This window comes from Podarcis cretensis (assembly GCF_951804945.1).
Source record: "Podarcis cretensis genome assembly, chromosome: 9".
In the NCBI taxonomy this organism is placed as follows: domain Eukaryota; kingdom Metazoa; phylum Chordata; class Lepidosauria; order Squamata; family Lacertidae; genus Podarcis; species Podarcis cretensis.
The window spans coordinates 27060483-27073541 of record NC_137178.1 but is presented as its reverse complement, the minus strand read 5'-3'; the positions used below and the strand labels follow the sequence as shown (position 1 = coordinate 27073541).

At 37.6% G+C, this 13059-nt stretch overlaps 1 protein-coding gene across 26 annotated transcripts in view; it reads right to left on the bottom strand.

Annotated features, from left to right (window-relative positions):
* ANK2 (ankyrin 2) overlaps positions 1 to 13059 on the bottom strand; it is a 322074-nt gene that overhangs the window by 42541 nt on the left and 266474 nt on the right. For 15 of the 26 annotated variants that reach the window (XM_079990154.1, XM_079990163.1, XM_079990170.1 and 12 more), the window contains 3 exons: positions 11895 to 12039; positions 8383 to 8485; positions 7089 to 7192 (listed from right to left, as the gene is read on the bottom strand). In XM_079990154.1, coding sequence (XP_079846280.1) covers positions 7089 to 7192; positions 8383 to 8485; positions 11895 to 12039 — 352 coding nt within the window. Of the gene's footprint in view, positions 1 to 3375; positions 3412 to 4869; positions 4912 to 7088; positions 7193 to 8382; positions 8486 to 11894; positions 12040 to 13059 lie in introns of all 26 variants that reach the window. The other 11 variants (XM_079990168.1, XM_079990158.1, XM_079990169.1 and 8 more) reach the window with 3 other exon arrangements.

The window sequence follows — 13059 nt, the reverse complement described above, 5'->3', positions numbered from 1 at the left end:
TAAAGATTCTAGGACAGCAGGCCAGATCCTTATCTGAACCTAGCCTTGTGGGCCAAATCTGACAGTAGGCAGGGCCCATTTGACATCTCAATGATGCCATGCCAGCTGATTGAGCACTTTGAAGTCCCTAAACTGTGGGACTCCAAACCAACATGCAGAGCTTGGAAGAGTCTGATGCTTTCACTTTACCACCTCTCAGCTAATAGATGGTAGAGGCAAGGCCAGCTTTCTACAGGAGTTGGCTATGTGAGAAAGTTCCCTGCAGCGAGCACATCCTATCTGGCAGGCTTTGGTTTTACTCCACATCAGTTGGTGGAGGGCAGAGCTGGAACCTGCCTTGCCAACGCGCAATCAGGTCCACACTTTAAGTTGTGCATTGGCAGTGGTGTCTCTATCTGTCCCACACTGAAGCCACATATGATGCCAGATGTGAGGTGGTTGGCACAATTCAGGGGAAATGGCCTTGCAGGCTATATTCGAACCCTTGGCAGGTAAAGTGGTGCCAGAGGGTGCATAAGACCTTGATTTGTTTTCATAAAAACTATGAATGAAAGCAAGCAAATTGCTGGCATTCTTTAACAGCTGGCAAGATCCCCACCAAATGGTTAAGGAAATGTAAAATGGGCTGAAATTGGTAAGAAAATGTCAACACTATTTTCCCTTCCCAGTTTTCTCTAATGTTGCTTCCCCTTGTTTCCTGCTTTCTCCCATCCTCAGTCCCTTGAAGCAAAATTGCATCCTTTAATACCTTATACAAATGTATATCAAATACAATACATCACTGTTCACAATCAGAACCTTTCCCCAGTGAGATCTACATGCAGTTATAACAACCCTCCAAGCTAATGGGTGATAATTAGGAGACACGATTTGCCATCCTGAAGCATGCCATGCGCCCTGCATCTTCCCTATTTCACCTCTCTAAGGCTGCCAATACTTTTTCCCAGCAGGGTTCTCGCCCCTCAACATCCTCATGAAAAGGAAATGAGACATTATGGAACTTCCAGCAACAGCGACAGAAATTATTTCCGAATTTTCATTTTTTGTGTACATCTCTTAAACACACACACACACACACACACACACACACACGAAGTTGGCAACTCTACTTCCTACGTAGAGTGCAATTCAGTGTGGTGATTCTGCCGCAGTCTACAAACTGTTTGTATGCCTCTGGTCTAAATGTGCAAATGTGCTATTTCTTTAGAAATGGAGCTTCTTGGTTTTAACAGGATAATGACATAATTCGGGATGCTATTTACACACATTCTCTCTGGGCTGTTTCAGTTAGATAGCATTGAATCTTGAGTTTCAGTTTCCCTCCTACCAGTACTTATGGGTTGATTTTTCCTTTCTTAAGTCAAAGGTATAATTGATATACTTGTTTTTATAATAATTTAATATGTAAATATATTATTCCTTCTAAGAGTAAAACATTATTCTGGGTATGTGTCATAGGCCAGATGATCCAATGAAAACTGCAGAGATTCTGGTTCTCCCTAAACATTCTCTTTGGAGTGATCCCTAAACATTTCAGAATAATTTCTACAAGGTCACACTTTATATGCACTAATATAAATATAATTCATAATAATTTATTATATGCAACCAATTTTCATAAACGCATGGAATATCACTTTTGGATAGAAGGATAAATAATTATTTTCAACAACTCAACCCTACATCTAAAAATGATATAAGCTGCAGGAAGGATCATGCAAAACTTTTTCAGGGAGGTTTAATTTCAAATGCACAGAACTTGCTTTCATCTGTAAACCTCTGCTCCTACAAGAAAACAAGCTATATCAAATATGATAGTACACATCTCTCTCTCTCTCTCTCTCTCTCTCTCTCTCTCTCTCACACACACACACACACACACACACACAGGGCTTATCTAGTTGGCCCCTTATGCTCCCATGACATAACAGAAAGACTGTCCATGGAGATATGGTAGCAAAAAACTTGCAGAGCTATACTCATAGTAGGCAACGGGAAGGTTGCGGCATCTATGGATAATTATGAATTGGATGTTTATGTTTGCATAGCATCCAGCTAGGAGTCAGAAGACGCTAGACACTGATTTAGCCCACTTCTCATTCTTCCTTCTTACATACTACCAGCCCAGAGGACGATCCTGGTGGTTAGCTTTCTCCTCCTTAGTTTCAGCATTGCCTTTGTAGAACTCAACAGGGTCAAGGATGGGGAGAAAACTAGAATTAGTTGGATCTGGCTGCCATCGCCTCTAGCACCTGCCTTCTGTCCTACCAGTCCCACTAGTCCTATAGTCACACCAGAGCAAGTGAAACTATGGTTGTAGTCTTTTTACTAATGCAAACAGGCAAAAGAGACAGCATGCTACACACAAAGCATTCAGATATGCTGGTACATTTGAATTAGTTGGTTAAACAGGCAGGCAGACATGGTTCTCATCACCCAGCTGGAAACAACAGCCCTCAATAGACTACATCCACCACAGCCTCACACAGGAGGTCTTCAAATTGTGATTACCATTTGATGCAGGGAAACAAGGAGATAGCAGCAGACAGTTAGTCACAGTGAGGAATATTAGATACAAAACAGCTTGATCAGGTTGCTTCAGCATTTTTATCAAGTTTGCAAATAATAACAATGCAGCAAAATAGTTGTGCTGCATTTTGGTGGGACAGCAAAAAACTAAGAGACCAATCAAACGCCTACTCAAAGTTAGTGGGCATGTTTCTCCTTGCATGAAGGCTACTGAATAGAATTCAAAATGATCTTTGAGAAAGTAAGGACAGATTTTCTCTCGATAAAGGGTACTGCCTACATTTATCTGCATTTAGTTATGCATGATAATGTTCCTTAAACTTCAAATGATGTATGCATTTTTAATTACATGAAGGATTTCAACTCAAGACTTGACGGCTCCAGGCATCTGCAATATAATTACAGCACACTATGCATCTGAATTTATTGAAGAAAATCTGAAATAGAGCTAACGATTTGTAATGCACAATTCTAATTGTAGACTGAATTTTGTTCATGTAAAAATATTGCAAGCCTAAGCACTGCTTTTAACTTTTTCCAGTTACTTTAGGTATCCAATTAATAATTGCTTACAATATTTTTGTGAGGCAGGGAGTGTGAGAGAAAAGGATTGCATATGACAAGATTTTGGAGGTTTCTTGCGGGGAGACAATGTATTTCCTTTGTACTCTTCAAAATGTAGGCTGTTAACATATTCAACAGACAGGCAGAAATATTTCTCCTATACTAAGCAATGAATGGCATCAATGCACCAGAGCATCCTGAGGTGAATAAACGAAAAGGATGACAGAAGAAGGAAGGCAAAAGGAAGGCAAGTATTAAAAATGAAATTATATATAAGTTCACCTGCTGTTGTCATGGTCAAAACATGGAGATGAGCGGCTGCAACAGTAGCAAAACAAAAAAAGAGTGGATGAATAAATGAAATAAAAGGAGGAAGAGAAGCTGTTTTAACCTACAAATGGAGAGATGTAAAGTGAATATGTAAACACAGATTACAGAGAGAATATATATATAGGTGCAAAGATGAATGAAACAGGATGTCCCTCTCTGATCTCTGCTGATGGGGGGGGGACGGGACTCAAGCCCTCATTGCAAATTTATTCCACCTCCAAAAAATATGGAGGCCACATAGAAACACTTGCCTGTATCAGTGTTCCAGGCAGCTCCATATGTGTGCAGACTCTGTGTGCCAGATGTATAAATAGCAGGGAACGGTTGTGCTTTAATGCATCTAGTTCATGGGCAACTGCATATGGAAATAGCCTCTTCAATGTTATATCTTCCATATGATACAGTTAAGACATTTTCAGTGGTCTCCATATGGCAGGCTATAAAGCTTTAATCCAAAGGTAGCCAACATGGTGCCTTCCAAATGTTATCGGATTGTAATTCCCATTATAACTAGCCACTGGCTATGCTGGTTGGGAGTTACTTCAATTATATTGAGAAGGCAACACACTGGCTACCCCTGTTTTAATCGGTCATCAGGTACGAGTTCTCTAGAGAAGTTTTTTTTTCATGAGCTAAAATAAACCAACAACAGCTGCAGCACAAATTGGGTGTCAAACTCGTAACACTGAACATAGTACTACACAATTCTGAATTCACTGCACAATCCTATGTATATATACTCAGAAGTAAGCAACACTGCATTCAATTGAGCTTAATTCCAGGAAAACACTATAGCATTACAGTCTTGGTTATATATTGAAATTTATTTCTACTGAGAAATCGTTAACATTAAATGCATTGAGCATTGATGTCAGTAATGTATTGTTATGATAGACCCATCTTCACTCTTAGCTGCCTTTTTTCATTCCTGCCTCCCTGAAAAAAAAAACTATTGATTATCGTTGAATTGGCCAATATAGGCCCATTTCCATTCTGATTTCCAGATTAACACATTTGATTTTATAATTAATGATATGTCTTTATTTTTTCAAGTTGTTCATATGTTCATATTAGGCTTCATTTTTGTTTATTTTTCTGACTTAGGTTCCTTGTTTCCAATTTCTTATCCTATCTGCTTCAAAATTGATGCATTCATTGCCATAGTTCCCTTGTCCGTGATTATGAGGGGAAATTGCATCTTGTTATTTTCAAGGATATGAAACTGCTGTTCATAAGAAGCTTTTTTAAAAAATAAAAAACTTTATTGTAGGAAGTTTAGAAATACTTTATTAAAGGAACAGCATAGAAATACTATTTGGTTTAGAAATACTTTAAAAGCTTATATGTAATTTTATTTTTATTTAAAGATCTTCCAGCTGCTAGGTCCTGTTTCCACTGCTGTTTGTGAGAATACCATACTGGGTTAAAAATAAATAAATCAGTTACCTTGTTAGCAGTGATCCAATCTCCTTTTTTGAAGACAGGCAGCTAAGAATGATAACTCTAATTATTTATCAACTTTATGCACCAGTGCTACATTCCCTCCATAATCCTCCCACCTCCATCAAAAATGAGATAAATTTGGAAAATTATCATGGGAATTACAATATCCTAAATTTTACAATTGAAAATCTTTCAGAAATATTATTCACTAATTGGTATTGGCCATTAGAATAATGGAGAACAAAAACCTTAGATTATCTGTGTGAACACTCATAGTAAGAATCAAACAGGATAAAAAACAACAACCTACCATGCAGTCCAGCCCGTACTAACAAAGGAGACTTACCCAACCAATATGGTTCAATTTAATCTGTACAATCTAGCGGACCATTCAGATGTTTCCCTGTAGAAGTGTGTTGAGGAAATACAGATTGTGTGGGCAAAGCCTATGCATGAACAGCTTGTACACCCATAGGCTCTGTGCAGATAACACAATCAATGTGTGGATACTTGGAGTCAGGGGTAGCAGGTGAGATCCCAATCCATCCTTCACAAATTGATCACATGAAGATACGGTATGTTTTCTAAACAAGCCCTTTAGTCTAGTGCTCTGTTTCAGGCATGAACTTCAGAGCTTCTCCATTTCATTAGAAGTAGCCAATTTATACCTGCATTCCCTTCCTTTGTGGAATAAATGAATGCATTTTCTGCAGGCACACATACACACATTCTCTGTGCACTGAGGTAGTTACACGGAGAAGCTCTGAAAACAGAATCCATCATATGCTGATACTTATTCACAGAGTAAATGTAATTGAACTCCATGTATTTTTGCCTATTGCATTTATTTTTTGCTTCCAAGTTAAAAAAAAAATCTAGCTGATATTGTGCCATCATTTTACCAAGCACACAGCTGGAAAAAAATATGGGTGCCAATATACATCAGTTCTGATGTAAAGACCATCTGTTCATTACAGGCTTTTTCTTCCTCTTGCCACTCTTTCTAAATGCATCCAAACTGTTGATAGATATAATCCTGTTCAAAATTTGACACTATCAATTTGTATTTTGTAATCTAAGGTATAATAATGAAAGACCCAGCTCTTCAAAGTACCATAACATCAAATTAAGATAATTGATAATGAAACTATGTTATTAAGAACATTATATTTGCCAGATTGCTTAAATGGGTTTGGTGCTGGTATCCCTTCTCTCTTGACATTTTCCATGTCCTACAGATTCTAGCTCTAGTCAATTGTTCTTCACATCTAGGTGATGCAGGAGTTCCAATCATGTGGAAACATATGTGTGGGCCTTTACTCATGCATAGGCTCTTGGTATGCACATGGCCAGTGAAGTGCAAGACATTGGGGGTGGAGTCAACTGTGTACTCTCACTGCCCTGTTTAATCCATGACTGAATGGGAATTTTTATGGTTCATTGTCTCTTGAAGCCTTCACCTCTAAACTGATGAAGGCCTCCTGAAAGCAGCTAAGAACTGTGATTGCCAATTTTATCTATTATTACAAGTATAACAAAATGTAAAACTGGATGCCAGTTACTAGCTAGTATAAAACTGCACCTTTCCAAAGGTACTGACATTCAGTGGCTCAATTGGGTATTTTGTGGACTTTACACTTTACACTTTAGATGTATATTCTCCTCTTATTTTGAAATGTAGTAAGCCATCACTGTTGAGTCTGAGAGTCCTCCTGTCAATTATGCTGAATGAGGCCTTTGACTTCTGCCCCGAAGCCCCACATGAAAGCACCACTGATATTTGCTTCAAGTGGTAATATCTTCAATAGAAAATGGTCATACAAGGTCTGAGCCTTAACCTGCTGAAATCTGGACTCCCAGTGATTTCAAGATCCAACCGTATATTCAAGAAATTTAGGTCTGTCTTAGGGCATGTCCACATTACCAATTTGCATTTGTTTTAAACAAGTTTAACCGCCATTGCTTCTAGCAAAGAAATTTGTTGGGATCTGCAAAAAAATACTTTTCATTGACTGTTGAAGTCACAAATTCTTTGGGGTGTGGAGTCGTAATGCTACAAAATGGCTTCAATATGAAGTGTAATTGAGTCCTTTAATCTGAACGGTTAGAACTTTTGCATTGAAACAATAACACAGGAAAATGCACATCCAAAATAAGCATTAGTTCAAGCTGACGAGATTCTAATTATTATCTTCCTTTGTTTTCTGTTGTGTATTACTTACCCAGAATGAACAGGGCTAGCAGAAAGAGTGACATTGTCCAGGTTGTCAGGGCTCCAGCTTAAGCGATATGAATTTCTCTCACCTTCTTTGGCCAATGTGGATACCTTGAAAAGCAAATAAATTTAACTTTTCTGTTTTTGTACCTTTGTTCTTCTCTTTATTTACAACACTGAACCAACCCAAACCAATGTTTTCTATGCCTCTGATGGAGTTGGTTCACAAAAAGCTATAAAATTCTAAAATGAAAGTGAAAAAGGTCATGTGTGTAATTTAGTTAATGACCAACTAAATATACTTCTGAGTTATTTAGATATCAAGCTCTACTCTGGAATCACTGTGGCAACATTTAATTGCTCCTAAATGATTCCAGCCCAAAGGATTGCCATCCAACTAAGTTATAGCCAGAGTAAACTCAGTGAAATCAGCTAACATAACGTGAGTCCATAGATTTAAATGGGTCTATGTCGAGTATGCCTTAACTGGATACACCCCTGTAGCTTCTACCACTAAAAGGTGGCTACATAAAACAGTATCAATTGCTGAAATGGTGGAACATGCTCAAATTGTCCAAATACGAGAACAAAAAAGAAATATATAAATATTTGAACTACATTTTTTACCACTTATTAATTTTTGGGGAAATCAAAACAACCTAGATTTGCCTCACCATGTCCTAATGTTTCTTGTGCCAGTACTATTTCCTCTGTCAGTTAATTTCTGTCAGCAAATTATAGAACCTGGATATACAAGACTTACAGTCATTCCTCCCTTTAGACATGTATATTACTGTGAAGCACATAGATAATATTTATATTCTCAGAACAGTGTATATACCTCAATTGGGACAAATGTGATTGCAAAGGACACTGACCCCCCCCCCAAAAAAAAACACACCACACAGCTATACAGAGAATGCACTTGCAAATATTGTGTCTTATGAAGCAGTTATCTGCTTTATACTAAGTGGAAAATAATCTCTGTCCTCATTTGGAAAACCTAAGCAGCTGACAAAATAAAACTGCCAAAAATTGGGTGAAATTTTGCTGTAGATGTATTTAAGCATTTCTTTCATGCTACTTTTTTTTTGCTGTCAGCCATAAAACAGTATTGTGAATGATACAGAGGGAAATTATTCAGCTAGACAACATTATAAAATCAGGCAAGACCCAAGAAACACAGAGCAGTTGACAGTTGACAGTTCACCCAAACAGTGACAATGCATAAAAGACAATTAAGAATGGCAACATTAAAGTTACCAGTTTGAGAGGTTTGCAAAGCTACCATAACATCTCACCTGGTGGCTGGGGATAACAACCGTGTCATCAATCATGGCGCTGTCTCTCAAGTAGGAGGCGTGGCTCAGAGTATGGGACCTGTCTGAACTGAAGGATCGTAGGCTGGTAGGTTGGCAACATTATCAGCAGTTGAGATGGTGTTGTGAAGATGGGATTGTGGGCAGAGCAAAGGAGTGAAGAAAGCATGCTATTAGCAAATAGAGTGCAACTTCCAGGGGGATGATTTAAGCACTCCAATAAAACCCTCCACTCTTCCTCCCCCCCCCCACCAACTTTTTTTCTCTTTTCTCAAAACCATTGGAATCCAACAGAATCTCATTCTGTTCAATCTACAGTATGGAAATAGTTTGAAGTAGTAACCCTGTGGCTTATTGGTTTCCCTTATACTTAAAAGAAACAAGCAACCCATTCCATCATTCTTTGTCCTGTTGAAATATATATATCACTCATAATTTTAAGGGAATTCTTCAGGAAGGAAAAAAAATGAAGTAAGTTCCTCTGACAAGCAACGGTGTGCTACTTAGTCCCCTGGAAGGTACACAGAAGGTAGCCAGCCATATGCTCTTTTCATAGTGCACAATTCTGCCTTTATATACCAGCAGAATTTATAAACAAGCAAAAAACAAAACAAAACACTGTCACCTTTACGTCACCTTTATATGCACAACATAGAAAATCATTTGCAGTAGCAATGATAGATGCAAAGCAAAATAAGCTACTTTCGTACACCAACTAATGGCTTAATTGAATTAACTGCTATCACCTCAAATATCAAAATGCAAACATACTAAGCTACATGGAGTTTCGGCTATAATTTTGTACCTCAAATATTGATTAAGAAGCTTAAATTACCAAGCTATAGTTCATATATTTGTGTTTTGTGCGCAATACTTAATATGTTTCCAGTTGCCAAGTAACATAATAATGTTAGGAATGAATTAAGATTGAAGAAATAGTTGAGTAGCAACATTTATTTACACAGCACATTTTACTACCTCAGTGTTAACTATTAATGGATATTAAACTTATAAATAATGGAAAAAATATTTCCCATCATTAGGACATAAGTATATGTAGCTATATATATATATATATATATATATATATATATATATATATAATATTATATTTGATATGTTCTTAATAGTTCTTATATTGTGATCTGTGGTTGCAATTCTTCATGCAATGACATGTACAGAAATCTTGCCAGTTTTGATTGGATTAAACTGAATTGAACTGTTTTCAGCCGATTGATTGATTTCAAGCAATGGCTTTCCAGGGACCCTAGCTTTCCTCCCATGACCAGAACAGAGTTCACAGAAGAGGGTTTTAGTGCTTGGGGAATTTTTGGGAATGGCATAGGCTATAGTGCAAAGGGCTGCTGATGGAGAAAACAGTTGGTCCCTCCCTCCCATAAATGGAGAGAGAAGCAACTTAAGACCCAAGTCAATGTCATCAGGACATTTCAGCTCTAAAATTGTATGATTATCTTCTAGTCACATTTTAACTGCTGAGGTATGATATGCAATGCAATCCTAAACATGTTTACAACACATGTGCCTCTGTGCTAAAAGGGAGTTAGTCCCCAAATTTGCAAAGGCTGGTAATAGCAACCTTGCATTTTTAAATAAACCTTGGAAGTGACAATAGCATAATAACTGTTACGCGTGTATCATTTTTAACTGAAGGAAGTTGAGCTAAGTCAACTTGTGGGGTGAGTGTTATATTAAAAAACAAATAGAATTGTTCCTTTAAAAATCAATGTAAGTCTTAAATATGTGGATAATATCGTGTCTGCTTTGGCCACGAAAATTTGGTCCTCAGAAAAATTGCTTGGCCTTCATTCAATTTTATCCTTTCTTTAAAAAAACAAAAAACTTCAGTAGCAAAACCCCATTCTTTATAAATTATTGAAGCATCTGGAGCACCACCATGCAAGGTTGGCAAAGGACCCCAAATGATGCTTCGTTAATTGAACGTTACAATAGTTAACATCATCCAATCTACCAGACATATGTAAGGCTGAAATTACTACAGGCCTTTAAAGATGTTACTTGGTTTTTCTCTGGTGGTTGCAAACCACAACAACTGCAATTCATTCAAGTTCCTATCTGGATCCTGGGACTTGGTTATGCATATACCCCATTCGTGCAAAATATGGACTTTAGCCATTGATGGCTGTACAAAGTAAACAAAAATTAGTGATAAATCAGGGGTCAAAATACCCCATTAACATTTTCAGGCAGATAGCAACATACAGTTGTCTATGAAAAGCAAAATGTAATTTATTTCAGATATGCTATTGAGGTATCTTAAGTAAAGGTGATCTAACAAAAAGAAACTCAAAGTTGTTGATCATAAACAGATGCTATCCATTAATTTCATGCTATCCTCAGCCACACCAATTATTTATCTTTTCTTCTCCTGACACCTTTTGTACTTTCTAACATTGAGTTAGTGATTCATAGAATCTCACATAAAAGGACCCAGGAGCAGTGAGACTAGGATCTCCAGAGCATTTACTCATACTTGTCAGAGACTGGTTTTCTTCTTGTAAGTCTTATTGAGCAAAGTCAGGTACAAACAGTTCTTTCTATCTATTGTAATAGCTATATATAATTGAAAATGGGCAGCATGTTAACGTTGTTATCTTTCTGAAATCAGTATGTGTCTTGATTGTTTTTTAAGCCTGCCTTCAGCTGGCAGCATTGCACATGCCGCAAAATAATGAGTTAAGATTTTGGTTGAGATCATCATTAATTACAACCACAATGGTATTTTAGTTGTTCCTTCAAAACTGACCAACTGTAATAAACAAAACCTTCAAAATCCTCCAGCACATCTACAACATGGATGCGGGTATTTAATGCCAGATGCCACAAGGGAGCACTGAAGAGAACATCATTTTCATGCTGTATAATACCTACCTGGGCACAGTGCTAATGAAAGCATACAAAGAGGGGAGAGAGAAATAATAAACATGGAACATGATTGTGAAAGAAAAACCATGATTGTGAAAGAAAAACCAGAGAATCTAAAGCTGAGCTTCTTAAAATAAGTCAGTTCCATAAGCCTGGGCTGGCTAATAGATAGAAGAAGGTACATTTCCCATAGCAGAAAGCAATGGCATAACCACTGAACTGCATAGGCTTTCTTTACTGCAATGAAGATCCATATATTTAAGCTAACAATATCATATGTTTAGTGCTTTTAATATTTAGATGGAACATCTCTGTACCTTTTCATTTTCATGTGAGCTGTGATCAGGGTATTTGGCTGAAATCTGAGGGGGGAGCTTTATGTACACATTTCGAGCCAGTTCTCCCTCAGTAAATATTCTTCCTCAGTAAATATTCTTCTGTGAATCTACAAGGTAGGCATTCTCTATGCCCACCAAGTCTCTGGGCTTTGAAAGTGTCCTAAAATTCATTCACATACTGTACTGGGAGTATATTCAGCAAAAATACTATAGATGTGTTAGAAAAATATAATATTCTTGCTGTAGTAGTACCTGTCAGATCGGCCTCCTTCCAGGCTGTACCTCAGGTAGTTCATACCATCTAAGAACTGGCTGCTGGGTAAGGAATCATCGCCTAATTCTTTCAGATCTTCCGGTCTAAGATATTCTCCCCCATCTCCTGTCATAGTGTCGTCACCTTGAGCCAAAACACATACAAATTCACAAGATCAATAAACTAATGAAGCCCTACAGCACTGGAAAAGTATGGTCACATATTAGGTGGATCACCTCAAACACAAACAAACAAAACAGGGAACATTATCCTCATTCTTGAAGCACAGCAAGCACAAGCTGTTAATACACACTAAGAAAACACTGGCAGATTAAGTGGGATGATATCAGTGTAAGTTTTAAAAAAAACATCAACAGCACCTCACATTGAATCAGTCTTTTGTCCTTTGCCATTATACATACTGTTGGCTGAACTAATTTTACTTTTGTTCCTTTTTTCCACTTAGTTTCTTGGACACAGCTGGCCTCTGACAGAAACTGCTTCCACATGAGACATTAAAATTTGACTTTGAGCCCCTATTGCACTATTATGTGCCATATGAGAATGTCATTAATGTGGGACAGAATGTAGAAAAGAAACAGAAATATATATTCTAGCCAGCAGAGAGTTTATATTGGCACTATACTCTCATTTTCAGAAAAGCTCAATTAAGTATCAGATGTGAACAGAGAAAGCTGCCTAAAGTTTGGATCAGGCTATTTGCCCATTTAGTTCAGTATTGTCTACTCATACTGGCAGCAGAGGTCTTTCCCATCAGCTCCTACCTGATCCTCTTAAATGGAGGTGACTATGACTGCACCTGGGACCTTCTGCATGCAAAGCAAGGAAGAAACAGCATATATAAAACCTGGTGGGGAATATATGTATATATAAAGGGGGGGGGAGAGCTTGTGCAAATAGAAGAGCTTCTCTGGACCTGTGGTGGGGAGCATTTTTCTTTTGTAGTGATCTTCCACTAAGACAGAAACAGGCCTTTTATGAACTGTGAAAATGTTTGGATCCAAGCAAGCGTAAGTTCTGGATCTTAATTCAAAATTTGTAAGGCACCAAGGCAAAACTGACTTTCAGATTACTTTCAAAATAATAATAAAAAGTGTTACATTAAACATTCCAACCATAACAGAAAATGGTTCACATTCATTA